This window comes from Centroberyx affinis, unplaced genomic scaffold, assembly GCF_046629955.1.
Source record: "Centroberyx affinis isolate AG114_WGS23_722 - 3 ecotype Tasmania unplaced genomic scaffold, CSIRO-AGI_Caff_v1 ptg004751l_1, whole genome shotgun sequence".
Lineage (NCBI taxonomy): Eukaryota > Metazoa > Chordata > Actinopteri > Beryciformes > Berycidae > Centroberyx > Centroberyx affinis.
Genome location: NW_027282300.1, coordinates 13631 through 28404, shown reverse-complemented (window position 1 = coordinate 28404; position 14774 = coordinate 13631). Strand labels below are relative to the sequence as shown.

Here is a 14774-nt window from a genome sequence, read left to right as displayed (position 1 = left end):
CACACACACACACACACACTGTCATTACATTATCTCATAGATGTGAGAGGCAACAATGCGAGTGTATTGAGAAATGGTCGTATCGCATGTCGCAATTATTGCACAGTTGTCAATTGTGCCATAGTTTATAATTTATTATCGTCCATTTGGACCCAAGCCTCTTATAGCGGCCTCATTATAGGAATTTAATTTTTCCTCTATTTATATACGTATGCGATCACAACTCACTAGACAATCACTAAAATCCTTCTAGTCAGGCCCGTCTGCAGCATCTGAAGTAGAAAGCCTCCACTCAGCAGGTTTACCTCATTTGAATTAGGGGAGCTGCTGCTGTCGGCCAATCAGGGCCCAGTATTGTGTCGGTTCTGCCTCTCAGGACTTACTCTGCAAATCTATTCAATAAATGCACTTCAAACTAAAATGTATTTATTTGCAAAACATCTGGAAGAACATTATTTTTTTCCTGAGCCATAGTATATTTAAAAACAAAATTATGAAACTGAATCATATGGGACCTTTAAACCTCTCAGCTTTGGGACCCAAATCAGAAACGTAGTGTCATCCTCTTGTCATGAAATCAAAAGACTATTCTTGACATGCAACGACCCAAAAGAGAAAAGCCCCGGACACATTTTGGGGCCTGGTCCAAAGTTTGAGAAACCAGGATATGAATATTTACTATATTCACAGGCCTTCCAGTATATCTAAACTATAGAGTCATTGCAGTGCACAAACTCAGCTGTGATTTTTGTTTTATAGCTTGCTGCTATCGGTCCTGTATGGCACTAACACTAAAATTGCCAGGGTTAAGGGTTAGTGTCCCACTGGGTCACACTGATGCTGAGCTGAAAATGAATGAATGAACGAACTGTAGTGGAAAAATGCTTTAGATAAAAGTGTCTAACAAATGGCAGATACCCATCAAAATTATGTCAGAAATGTGGCTGGGGCAACTGAAAATGGATCCATTGAATATTGAATGTTGTCCCTGTGAGTGTCTTTGTGTGTGTGTGTGTGTGTGTGTGTGTGTGTGTGTGTGGATCCACTGGAATAAGCCAGAGATGGAGAGAGAAAATAGGAATGGGAGATGGGGATTTGTGGTGAAGAGAGAGAGAGTGGGAGTGTGAGGGAGGGACAGAGGAGAGGCTTTCTTGTTTTCTCTAGCTCATTTGTAGAAGAGGAAGGGGCGGTCCAATTAGCCTCATAAACCAATGACATGAAGACAGAGAGTGAGAGGAAGAAGGCAGAGAGGTTTTAGCCACACAATCAGTGATGTACCAGATGAGCACAGGCGACAAGAAGAAGAGAGAGAAGACAAGGCGGCAAGGCAAAGACACCGAGTTTTCCTCTTTAGACTCAGGCAATCAAGCTTCTTGGTGATTTTTAAAGGGGAACCTCAGTCAGTTTTAGGCACCTGTTGAGGCCGGACAGGAGCTTCACTTCTCCTCTGACAAGCAGCCATGGCCTCCATGGTGTCGGGCTGCGTGACGGACTTCTTCACCTACGAGACCACCAAGTCTGTGGTGGTGAAGAGCTGGTCAGTGGGCATCATCAACCGCGTTGTGCAGCTGCTCATCATCGCCTACTTTGTCGGGTCAGTAGTGTATATGTGTGTGTGTGTGAGGAAAAAGTGTGTTTTGTGCATGTTTTCTTGTTGACATATTTGCGCATGTGATCAACTTATTCTCTTCACTATCTATCTATCTATCTATCTATCTATCTATCTATCTATCCCTGTCTCACTATCTCGCCTGTGTACTTTACAGGAGATCGAATGGACAACATCAGCTTACTTTTTCCTCCATTTTTTCCGTTTAGCATATAGAAGGCAGAGCTAATATTGAGGAATGCAGAAAAAAACCTCCCCAGGTGTAATAACAGGTGTTTGTCTTAAACCCTCCAATGACTCCCAGGGAAAAGTGAAGGAAAACAGTTTTTTACAACCCTTCCATAACATCCCCATTGTTAATCTGTCATCCGCTAGATGCAGTGTGTGCACTGCAAAAAATATCCGTCTTACCATTCAGTCTATTGACTCTTAAGTTCTTATTTTATTTGAAACAAGTGGAGAAATCTGCCAACAGGGTGAGATTCCTTCACTTGTTTCCAATGCAAATTAACTGGGCTTTATGGCTTTATGACTTTTATTGAATAAAGGAACATTATCTTGATACTAGTCGTGTGATCACGTGGTGTGTCAAGAAATTTTGCCAAAACGGGTGAAACTGCACTGGAAATTAGTTGATTTTTTTCTCTTGTTTTAACAAAAATCCAATTTTATGTCTGATTATGAGGTAAAATGACTGTTTCTTTGCAGTGTGTGGCTGTGCAAAGTATCAGGCTCCCAGTTAATTTTGCAGGTAGCATGGAAACATGGGAAATTATGTGTTTTTCAATTCCTTAATTTAACTCTTAACTCGCTGTGTTTCCCTGTGATCTGCAGCTGGGTTTTCATCCATGAGAAAGCCTACCAGGTGACCGACACGGGCATCGAGTCCTCTGTTATGACCAAAGTCAAAGGCTTCGGTTACCATAACAACCGGGTGATGGATGTGGCCGACTACGTCTCCCCTTCACAGGTGCGGGACCCCTGATAGCACATGGCCGCAGATTCCCTCTTTAACGCTTCCGTACTCAGTGAGAGGTCAAAAGGTCAAGAGAGGTTGGGTGGCAGTCTGTGGTGCAGATGAGGCATCTGAGAGTCAGTGTGACTTTTTGGCACCATCATTGATCCCGCAACTGTGGTTTAAGTGTTTATGATAATGAACGAGCGGCCTATCACAGTTTATGACTCGGTCTATCTGTTGGTTACACTACCTCCCATTCAAAGGTGTTTTTGATGGCAGTTTTGTGTGTATTTTGGGATACACACTTAGAATATCTTATTGATTTACTAATAAAAAAATCTGTTCACATAAAAATCTCTATATTATGTTATTAAAGATCTATAGACATGGCTTGGAAGCAAGAAAAATGAAAACTTGCAAGTTGCAATTTTGTACAATTGTGACACAGTGGGAAATTACATGGAAACATACTAATTAATTAATTTATAGACTCTCAAAGTTCATTTTCCAGTGTTAATGAGTGATAACAATTGTTGATTGGAGAGTTGTTTTTTCACTCATAGAGCTGATGTGGCTCTAGAGCGGGTGTTCAAAACTATCAAAAGTGTTAAATTAGCTCTGACGGGTGTAGACTGATATTGTTACACTTTTACACTTAAATTAACACTGACGATTTTGCTGTGCAACTGGGAAAAGGTCATATATGGGATAACCTGTTTACATACATCTTAATGGTAATACTTGGCAAAATATGCCAAGTATTACCATGGAAAAACCTACACAGACTACAAAAAGCAACAGTGACAGCAATAAGGTTTATATGCCTCACTATCCTAAATGATATCTGCAGTTCCCAGCTATAATATCCGGCTCCTCTTAATCAGGATATGAGCTTATCCAGGTTGTTGAAAACAGGATACGGTGTTTACATAGACCAACTCTTACATGGAAACCAGAAAAATAGCAAAATATTAACATGCAACATGCACCCAATGATGGTTTTACACTCAAAGAGGCTTGAAAATATTCTGATTAAGCAATAAACCATGGGAAGCCGTGCTTTGACAGTAATTTATAAAATGGACAGCTTTAGTCCTCAGTTCTGATTGGCTGAGTCGCATTCAAAATTGTTGTAAAATACCCAGCGAACTCACATAACTACCACATAACAGTTGATTTAAATGTTAATGAGAAATCACACTTATAAACAACTTTGTTTACCTACTGTTCAAAACCTATATTGTTTAGAATAACTTTTCATTATAGTTAATTATTATCACTTAAAAGTTAGAGATTTTTAACATTTGCTAGCATTTTACTGTTTTTGATATTCTGTATTGGCATTTTGTCTTGCAGAGAATTTGTTCAGTATGATCAATCATTTATACTGTGAATACATTCTCATTGATTGATTGATTGATTCATTCATTCATTCATTCATTCAGTCTTTGGAGAGGGGCAGTGTGCTCTGAACATCCTCAAAGGTATAATAGCTTTTACTGCATACAATGGTACAAAAAACATGTACTGACTGAAAAGTTTTCTTCAAAATAGTATTCAGATATAATAAAAAAATTTTTTTTTTAAATGGAAAATGAGAAAGAAGCAGCTGTAGTGAGCCAGATGTACTATATCTTTTACCTGTTTCATTGGTTGGCTGAAACTACCCATTGTATAATATTACATGACACAACATGAAAACACATATTATATCATCCACATTCTTCTATCTTCAGGGTGCAGCTGTGTTCTGCATCATGACCAAGCTCATCGTCACAGAGAACCAGTTCCAAGGAAAATGTGCAGAGGTGAGTCCACATTCAGATCTCATACTGTGAGGGAATCGGCCGCTGCTCAGTCAGTTTAACCGACTTTATCAGTAAGAGGGTGATGGGGCTCGGTCGGTCAGTCATCCAGAAATGCTCAAAGGACATTACAGGCATTAGGTTTAGCCCGTCTGGAGAAAATAATCCATTGTGTATCATGTTGTATTTAATGCGTCTGTGCATGTTTGAATGTGTAATGTGTGTGTGTGTGTGTGTGTGTCTGCTCTTTTGCAGACTGTTTCTATGTTTAAGTGTGACACGGATGAAGACTGTAAGAAGCATTTTGGTGCCTACCTTAGCAATGGTGAGTCCAACTTCTTAACTAATCTGAGCATCTCTTCTGCAACAAAAAAAACTAGAGTCAGTATCTATAAAGTTGCAGACTGCAGCTGTCTCACCACAGAGATGGAGACGTTTCTGTGGGTTGGGCATACAGTTAAACATAGGATCTATCATGCTTATTTTATCAAAATAAATCTCTCGTTTATCTTTGTATCTCTCTCAGTCTTACAGGAAGTGAAATTCTCTCTCTCCCTCTCTCTCTCTCTCTCTCTCACTCTCTCTCTCTCTCTCCACCCCAGGTGTAATAACAGGTGTTTGTCTTAAACCCTCCAATGACTCCCAGGGAATGTGTGAGATTGAGGGCTGGTGTCCGACCGAGAATGACTCGATCAAGAGGTGACACACACACACCTACACACACACACACACACACCTACACACACACACACAACACACACACACACACACACCACCTCCGCTCTCATCCTCATTCCTCCTTCTTTACCACCGTCCCTCTCAGTAAACCGATGCTGGATGTGAAAAACTTCACCATCTTTATCAAGAACAGTATCCGCTTCCCTCTCTTCAACATCACCAGGTGAGTTGCACACACACACACACACACTTAAGCATCTGGCAGCCTTATCATAAGTTAACAAATGCGTGAGAAATGTGGGTGAATCTCATAATCACACTTTTTTCTACCCCAGTCAGCCTCACATCGTAACCCCTTGACATAATCTCTCTCTCTCTCTCAGAGGAAACTTCCCTTCCGATCTGACCTCGGATCAGATCAAGAATTGTAATTACCATCCGGTGACGAACCCCCTCTGCCCCATCTTCCGGGTGGGGGACGTGTTGAGCTACACCAAGCAAGACGTGGCCGAGCTCGCCAAAAAGGTCCCACCTCCGTTTCCCCTCCTTCTCCCCACCCTTCATCCTCAGTGGAACACACAAAATGATTTAATTCCTATTGCAGCTGGATCTGTTACTGCTCCCACTCAACCCACCTAAACTCAGTGTAATCACCTGTTATTTGCAGAATAGAGTTTACCCACTTGTTGGGGTTGATATAAATCTCTATGACTTCAGGCATCATAGTAAGCAGTATCAAACTGATGTAAGTTCTAAGAAACAATAAGGCATAAATGAATTCTTTTCTGAAAATACAATAAATTTTTGTTCATATCGGTGGTTGTTCGGCCTTATGATGTCAGAGTTTACCCTTCTTTTATTTCCCACTACGTCACTGAATAGAAGAAAGCCAGAAAATGCTCACTGTGCGTCTCTCTCAGGGTGGAGAAATAGGAATAAACATTCAGTGGAAGTGTAACCTGGACCTAGACATCGAGAAGTGCGGGCCCAAGTACTCTTTCACGCGACTGGACGCCCCGTTTGAAAAGAACGCCGTCTCCAAAGGCTACAACTTCAGGTAGTGGGAAAATTAGTTTCTCATTTTCTGTCTTCATCTGCATCAGATCGTCCGTCATTGGCCATAAGCCCACCATCTCTCCCGTCTTCCTGTCCTCACTGCCTTTTCTTATTTATCGTTTCCTCCTCTCTGTCTCCAGGTTTGCCAAATATTTCAAGACAGAAAACGGGACTGAGTTTCGAACGCTGCACAAAGCCTTCGCCATCCGCTTTGACATTATGGTTACTGGCAATGTGAGTTGTGTGGAAATGTGATAATGTGTGTGTGTGTGGTTTGTGTTCCTCATGTTTGGCTTGGTAAGGGACAAAAACAATAGTTTTGGGGTTTGGGTTAGGTTCAAATTTTCATTCCTTCGGCGAGATCTTACGTCAGCCGCCGTCCAAATTCTGGATAGTGTTACTGTAGTTTGGTGAGAAGATTGGTCTTGTGAAATCCTCATCAAGTATGTTGAGAACATTGTCAGGTTTGTCAAAAAACACGTTTATCATATTTCTGTGCTTTCAGGCAGGGAAGTTCAACACTATTCCAACACTGATCAACTTGGTAGCTGCCTTCACCTCTGTTGGACTGGTAAGATCTGCACATCTTCTTCAAAAACAATGAAAATATACTTTCTCATAGCTATCAAAGTAATAACTACTGTTCTGTGTGGTTGCAGGGTACGGTTCTCTGTGATGTTATCCTACTGAACTTCATGAAAGGGGCGGAGCAGTACAAAGCCAAGAAGTTCGAGGAGGTAAACGCTACATTAAATTAGCAACACATTGTCCTTTTTTCGTTTATAGTTCCATGCATCTTGCCTCAAAACGAGTGGAAGTAGCAACAGCAGTAGTCTGTGAGGGAACTTCCCGATCTCGACCTTGATCTCAATCAAAAACAGGATTGGTGTTACTATTTAACTTCGTCCTTGATCTTGTATCTTTTCATTCCATCCCTCTCTCTCTCCCAGGTGTCAGAAGCCCAGATACAAGCGATCCTCTCCCAGAGCCCGAGCAGCCAGCTGTCAGTCAAACCAGATATCAAGCGCTCCTGTGACTCTGGAGCCATCTCCCTCTCTAATGACTAAGCCTCTGACTGACGACGTCTTCAGCCGATCTGAAGAAAAAACATTCCCCTCTATCTCTCCTCACTCTCATTGAACTGCAGTTGGATTTCATTCAGATTTCCTCAGCTTTAGATGAATTCTCCCTTTTCCCTAGAAAGAGATTCACTACACCTTTTCTGGATGTCAGGGTGCTGCAATCAGTTTTAGTATAGGTTAGTAGTTTAAGTTTAAGTATTGGTGCTGGAATAGGGTAAAGTTGGCCTTAGATGCTGCCAATTCTGCAATTCCCCAACTGGAACTGGGAGTCGAAGGTGATCTATCACCCTGTAGCCCATAACGGCAACTTCACTGTCAAGATGGAGTATCCTGGTTATCGACCCTCAGCCCAAAGCAAGGCTTATGTAAGAATCACCTCAAATATAATAATCAATGAGAAGCAAAGCCCTCACCATGTATCTACTGCTTGTTGAAGTCATAAAACCCCGAGGGAAACATATGTACACTATGAGGAACCCGCTGTTATTTTATTGTAAATAGTCTCATAAAACCATACAGCATCTTAACTACAAGAAAATGTAAATTTGTATAACCTACTGATCTTATATGCCGGTTTGTCAGGCCAAATCTTACAGCTGAAATTCTCCAATCCGTCCTCTTCTCACTGTGGATGTGCTTTGCTAAGAATTTGAAAAACAAATGTTTGACAGTACTAAGAAATAAACTTTTTGCCTAACACTTTGCATTATTTCTCTACTGTATGTGTGAGTGCGTATGTATGAGCTTACATTCACACACACAGCACCCACCCTTCCTCTCCTCCCTGCACAGAGGCGCTGAAGAGCCTCTTAATGATGTAAAAACCCTGCTAATAATGGTGTGTGTGTGGAGGGAGGGAGGGAGGGAGGGAGGGGGTGCAATCCCCCAGCTACATGAGTGTGTGGCTTGTGGTTTACAAATGGGCCATTATTAGTCCATTTCTGGGAGATGACAGGAGATGTTACTGTATAGACTAATGGACAAGGATCATACTGGCAGATAATGACCGAGTGTGTAATTCTCTTCTGTTATTCCCCATTGTTCGTCTATGACAATGTTGTCTTGATTCTCTCTTTGCTTTACCCCTATACCTCCATCACAATAAATGACATTTATGTAATCCTCGAGCTCCTACATCTTTCTTGCTCTCTGTCACTTTCCCTCCCACACACACACACACACACACACACACACACACACACACACGGAAGTTCCCCTATACCCCTTCCTTCCACTATAGACTAACAAATCACCTAAAGAGCCTCTTAATGGCTCTGACAGTGATTAATGAGAGCAGAGAGCTGTTGAAGTGCGGACACAGGAATTGACAGCAGTTAGGCTTGATGTACTAATTTAATCACACAAGTCAATATTATACATTTAATGGAAATGACAGAATATGATACACAGTGGCATTAAGTACTCTGTCTCTGAGTGCTCTTCTGGCCTGGTTCTTCTGTGGCTGGAAAGACAAATGCTTTCTCAAAAAAAAACTCACACTACTCAAACTGTAACAGCATTTGAGGACTTTATACAGTATATGTGTGTGTGTGTATCATCTTGTCCAGTTTTCACAGTACACCATGTAAAGTGGACTAAAGGAGTGGTGACCAGAACTTAACTCAGAATGTACTTTCCCAATCGCCTGTTCATGAAGCGACGCATTATGTGAGCGCTGGCGATGGTGACAAGTTTGAGAACAAAAATCACTAATCATCTGAAGAAGACTGAGAACAACAATTCCACAAAGAGGAGTAGAAACCACTGATAGACAGCCGCAGCTATGGCTCCAACCCTCCTCAGGGGCTCCCAGAGAGGAGGCTAGCAGATGCAACCAAGGTCAGACAGGGAGCCATTACCAAGAGACAGAGGATATGGAGAGCGAGTAAGTGACTCCGACAGTGGACCAGGAGGAGGAGGAGGAGGAGACAGCATCTCGGGGGAAAGCTCTAAAACATGGTGGAAGGACATTAGCAACACTGTTTCAGCAGTAGCTTGGACACAGACACTGGATGTGAGACAGAGACAGGAGAGCATGGACAGTGACACCTGAATACACCAAACAGGGCGGAGAAAAGAAAAAAAATCCTTCACTTGTTGAACTGATAGGGTGAAAATCCTGGTGGCTGCAGGCTTGAGATTAGAGAGTCGGGCTTGTTGCCGGTTTGAACCTCTGGACCAGCTGGGAAAATCTGGGCAGTTTCAATGAGTAACAATGAGCAAAACAAATGCCTAATTGCTGCAGGCACAGTGGAAGACTGTAGCTGTACAGGTGTGGATGTGTGTTACTGTATGAATGTGAAGCAAGGTGTTGCTGTTTGAATAAAGGTCAAAAACTTAAGAGTCAAAACAATGTGTCACGTACCAAATGCTTATGGAGCTCTTTGTATTTTGCTGCTTTGATTTGGTTCTGTGTTCAAAATCCAGATATTTTAATGAATTAATATTCGAAACAATGGTGGCCTGGAGAGAGACGCGGAGCCAGGGAGACACACAGTGATGTTCATGCATCCAGGGAGAAAAACCAGCCGAGAAACAGTCTGTCTGCACTGCAAAAAATACCCATCTTAACATGGCATTTAATCTAGTATTGAGTCGTAAAATCTTATTTTCTTAAAACAAGAGAAAAAACATGTGACTATGGGGTGAGATAGTTTCACCTGTTTCCAATGCAAATCAACTTTTTGATACTTGATTTTGATACTGCTGGAGCCTTATTTCAAGATCTTCTTTCAGAAAATGCTAAAACAAATATAAATGCATTGGAATCAAGTGAAACTATCTCACCTCACTGTCAGATCTTTCCACTTGTTTTAAGGAAAAGCAAGACTGTGAGACTCAACTCTCCAAATGACTGTCTGAGATGGATATGTTTTGCAGTTTGCCGGTCATTGCCTGTGCTTCCTCCCTGTCTTCCTCCTCTTCAGGGCCAGTATCCAGGCAGGGAGACCGGGCCGTGGTGCCGGTGCCGCCGCCGCCACCGCCGCCTGCTCCATCCCGACCTCCTCCTCTATCACAGAGTCCTCCTCCCCCGTCCCAGAATCCTCCTCGGAGTCCGTGCCGTCTGGATTCAGGTCGATGGGCGCGATGGTCACCACTGCCTCCGAGAAGCGAACCCGGCGGCCCTCCTCCACTCTCCTCTGAGCCCGAGGACATAGGAAAGATGGAGAGAAAATGGCATTGAAAGAAATAGTTGATTGAAATTCATATTCACCTCCATCCCAAAATGTTGTACGTGGTCTTCTATGTAAAATTCACCACTCAATATTCCAAAAAACATGATTCCATCCTCAAATACTTTGTAGACAAATCTCTTAAAATGGTTAAAACCACCTTAACTGTAACAATAAATGTCACTTTATTCACATAGTAGATGTCTCATTTTGGAACAAAACTTTTAATATATTCTGTGTACCCGCTTTAACAGTTCCACCAATCCTAACTGCAACATAGATCATATTTTTATTTTATACCACAAGGAGGCACTGTGATACAGAGGGCAAAATACAGTCACAGGAACAGTTCATCTTACCTTTTTTGTCACTGTTTCTGTTGATATGGAGGACTGTGAATCTTGAGATATGGAGTGTTTGAGTACACTCCGGGGCGCAAGAATACGAGGAGTAGTAGAAGATGGAGACAGAAGGGGAGGAGACATGGGGGGATATAAAGGCATTGTGACATTATCATCCTTGAACTCTGTTCTCTCATGGCTGGTCGCTGTGCTTGGTGAAGATAGGAACTCATCTGTAAAGACAAGAGAGAGAATTGTGTTTCCAACCAAATATCAGCTTCACCTGACCGACCTCTTGACGTTTTAACTGAAATGTAGACATGGGATAGAGAGATTAAAGTATTCGGTTGTTCTTCTGACCTCTCTCTGCCTCTCTCCTGTCTGTCGTCTCCCCCTCCTCCGCTCCTCTCTTCTCCTGTGAAGGATGCACTCTCTTTCTGTTGAGGTGGACTCTGCTCTTCAGGGCCGAGTTGTCCAGAATGTCTGCAGGCTGTGAGGAAAAACAGATAACAAGGTGATCAACTCTCAACTGAAAAATTATAAGAGGACACATACAAAACTGGCATGAAAAGAACAAGACATGTGTTACAAAATGATAGAGTTTAGGAAAAGTGCTTATGGATGTTGGAGAGAGTGGGATTGGAGAGAATATCATTTTCATCAGGGAATTTCCTTTCAAAGTGGTAAATTGGTGGCGGGTTGTTATTACATTGTAAGTGATATCTTACCTTTATATGGGAAAAGTCCTCTTGAGCTGTATGTTCCAGTCCCGGTCCGCTCTCCTCAGACTCCATATCTGATTGGGTATGACCGTGTTCCATTGGTTCTGATTGGCTGGCCTCACCTTGAACATCCTGTCCTGGCATGTGATTTGGTTCTGAAATGTCCATGTTGACAGATATTGGTGCCATGCCGAAGTCTGAAACTTGGGGTGACTCACTTCCTCTGAAGCTCCATTGGCTGTTGGGGATCGCAGATGATTGGCCACCGTCTCGGTGTTGAGGGTTCGGAGTGGTTTCTAGTTGGCTTGTTGGCTGTTCTGATGCTCCCTGATTGGTTGAGATGCCTGATAGGGTGGGGTTTAGGAACTTGGCCCACTCTTGACCTGTGAGGATCTCCTCCAGTAAGCTGAACGACCCCAGGCCAAACTCAAAGTCACTGGTAGATCTGTCAAGACAAAAGATTCTCTAAATGCAAACAACACCTAATAATTTACCTCTGTCTCAAAAACAGAAACTATAAACTTTTGTGGCCGATTCTCATATTCTCTTACTATGTGTGTGTATGTGATCTTGTATCCTTATAAAGGAGCCTTATGAAAATCTCACAAGCCTCATAAAAATATGTGAATGTTTTCATATTGTGAAATTATTGTGTCAGTCACTGTGCACGAGTGCCAGGGTGCAGAGTGAAAAGAGATAGCTGATGACAGCTACTGTCAGTGACAGGGGCGTGTTTGTCACATCGGGCCAACTATCACCATCATTTGTCATATCACCCCAACTAATATCACAGCTATGGTTGGAAACATCTCTCAAATACCTCACATATCTCACTCATTTTGCTGAAGGCGTATCAACGAAACCTGACTGTGTGAACCTTTAGGCTGCTTATCCCAAGTCACATTGACTGGTGTCATTCCTGAACCTGTGCATGATTATTCATGTGGCCAATCTGCTACTCTGGTGCTGGTTTGAGTGTATTTTTATGTTTTTTTAGGATGGTTTGTTAGTAGATTACCTGATGTGACTGTCTGCAGTGCCGTCTTCTGTGTGTGAGAGCGTAGGAGGAGTATCAATATTATCACTCCTGTCTAGTGAATGGGGCGTCCTCCCTCCCTCCTTATTTGACGTGTTGATGAGAGTTTCTGCTGCTGATGGCTGCTTTTGAGGTGAAAACTGTTGAGTACACACATGATTCAATCTTCCTCATAATGAAAAAGAAGTTGCATCTTGACAAATACATGGTAAAATAGAATTAAAGAAAGAACACTACTCACTTCATTTTCTGTCTCATTCTTCATCTCTCCCCCTCCCTCTTCTTTCCCCTTCTTCCCTAAACTCCCATGCCTCTCCCTCCATCGCTCCTTGATCTTCTGTGTCCATCTCCGCGTTTTGACCTCAGACAGTCGCTTTTTCAGTTTTCTGTCTGAGGTGCTGTTGGCTGTCCATGCCTCCATGTCTTTACTTTGCGCCAAAGCTCCCACACCTCCATTTCCCAGATGCAACACTTTATTTCCCTCACTGTCTGTGCCCAGATTTGCCTCTGCGGGCTTCAAGGACCAAGTGTAGACTCTGGGTGTAAAGCCCTGGACTGAGGCGGGAGAGCCGTCGTGGTCCTGAGTCTGTGCCGGGGTTCCAGAGGTCAAAGGTGAAGCATCAGGAAGCGAAACTCGGCCGTCTGTGACAGCATCCTTCGCTATAAAATCCTCAGCAGGAATGTACTTTTTCATTGCAGAACGGCCATCGCCCTCCTTTTCCTCTTGTATCTCATCTTCGGTCCGCTGAAAGGAGGTGGCATCAGCGTCCTTAGGTGATTTCGCAGGAAGCAGCTGCCCCGTTCCTGTCGGGGTGACCGCCGGTGACACGGCCTGTCCCGACCCCCTGTCCTCCCCCCTATCACTGTCAGTGTTGTCTTTGTGGGAGGGGGAGGAAACGAGACCCGGAGAAGAAGAGAAAGCCATCATTTCCAGTTCACAGCCTGGTTGTCGTCCTTTGAGGCCGACCGCAGGCCGGCCCAACTCGCTGTCCCACGCCGGGATCCCAAACTCCTCCCTGGAATCCCACCTCCTCACCTCATGCCTAGGGTTGCCGTTATTACCCAGCCCCCCTCTGCCCTCTACCTTTGGCTCGCTGGTGATGTCATTAGTCTGAACCACCCCATTCACAGGGATGCTGTTTACTCTGCCAGCAGTCTGGAGGCTGGGAGCCCCTCTCCCTCCGCTCTGACCCCGGTCGGGAGCAGAGGCGGCGGTGGGGCCGGGTGGGCGGAGGCACGCCTGGCCGTCTGCGCCCGGCTGGAGCGTCAGTCTCTTCAGCATAGACTGGAGAAGAGCCTGGGTGTCTGTGGTGGGGCTGCGTAGCTGAGACATCCAGGAATTGAACTTGGACTTGGACGGACCCAACTACTGTGTTTCAATTCCAAAAGTCACACGAAAGCACATCGGCGGTGAGAAAACAGACACTTGACGCTGTGACACCTGGAGTTGTTTCTGTGTGAGGGTCGTCTGTAATGTTCAACCTCACCCTTTTCTCCAAGTGACCAATCCTGTTTTGCTAAAGTTGTTTTCTTCTTTTTTCACGTTCCAGTCTTTTCCATGATCACTATTTCAGCTGCTCGCCTCAAATATTCTTAATACACATCTCTTCATGTTTACCTTCCTCTGCTAGGAATGCCTTGTTTTTCTCGGTGTATGTTGCTTCTTCTCACAGATTCTTCTCTGCCATACTGCCTCCACTCCTCCATGATCTTTGAAAAACTTTCAACACTCTCTCTCTCTCTCTCCTATTGTGTCCAGAACACAGCCGTACTAAAAACAGACACACTTTTCCTCCGCTCAGCCCTTCGCTTGCCTTCTCACGTTCTGTCAAACTCTCTCTCTCTGCGTCTCACCAGATGTCTGGAGTTTCTGTGTGCAAAGGTTGGTCAGTCACACCTCTTCAGCTACAGTCATCAATGACGGGAGGAGAGACAGTACAGCAGCGTTCCTCAGGCCTTACAGACACACTAAAGCGGACCAACGGGAAAGACCAGTGAGGCTAGATAACTGTGCATTGACAGTGTCTCTCTCACTCTACTATCTCTTTGTACTGCCCTCCCTTCCTTCCTAGTTCTCTCCTCAGTCACACATGGGCGCACACACCCTCTTTCTCTCCACTGTGGCCCTGCTGTGGTCACAGGGCGTTTTGGTAGGCACATTTTGCTATTTATACGCCTGTGGTTTAACGCTGAAGTAAATGAAATCGCCTCCCATGGGCTGCTCAGTTTCTTTTGTAGCAAGGCTGGGAATTCTTTTGTCTTTTTTTTTTTTTTTTTTTTACCAAACTAAAAATGTAAACAGGCCTTCACTTGT

At 43.6% G+C, this 14774-nt stretch overlaps 2 protein-coding genes across 4 annotated transcripts; one reads left to right on the top strand and one right to left on the bottom strand.

Moving 5' to 3' along the window:
• Positions 1-1460: 1460 nt before the first annotated feature.
• On the top strand, positions 1461-7173 carry LOC139665950 (P2X purinoceptor 3-like). Its single transcript, XM_071545013.1, has 12 exons — positions 1461-1594; positions 2444-2579; positions 4304-4375; positions 4628-4697; positions 4975-5071; positions 5196-5273; positions 5434-5575; positions 5971-6107; positions 6247-6340; positions 6612-6677; positions 6766-6843; positions 7057-7173. Exons 1-12 carry the CDS (start codon positions 1461-1463, stop codon positions 7171-7173), a joined length of 1221 nt encoding a protein of 406 aa, XP_071401114.1.
• Positions 7174-8531: 1358 nt separating this feature from the next.
• On the bottom strand, positions 8532-14309 carry LOC139665941 (uncharacterized). Of its 3 annotated transcripts, none has more exons than XM_071545000.1 (6): positions 12702-14309; positions 12443-12600; positions 11431-11869; positions 11063-11192; positions 10721-10935; positions 8532-10328 (listed from the first exon to the last, which is right to left on the bottom strand). In XM_071545000.1, the coding sequence occupies exons 1-6, from the start codon at positions 13791-13793 to the stop codon at positions 10077-10079; spliced, it is 2286 nt and encodes a 761-aa protein (XP_071401101.1). In that variant the 5' UTR covers positions 13794-14309; the 3' UTR covers positions 8532-10076. The 3 variants fall into 3 exon arrangements, with proteins under 3 accessions (XP_071401101.1, XP_071401102.1, XP_071401103.1); XM_071545001.1 differs by having other exon boundaries at positions 12443-12585; XM_071545002.1 differs by having other exon boundaries at positions 12443-12582.
• Between the last annotated feature and the right edge of the window lie 465 nt (positions 14310-14774).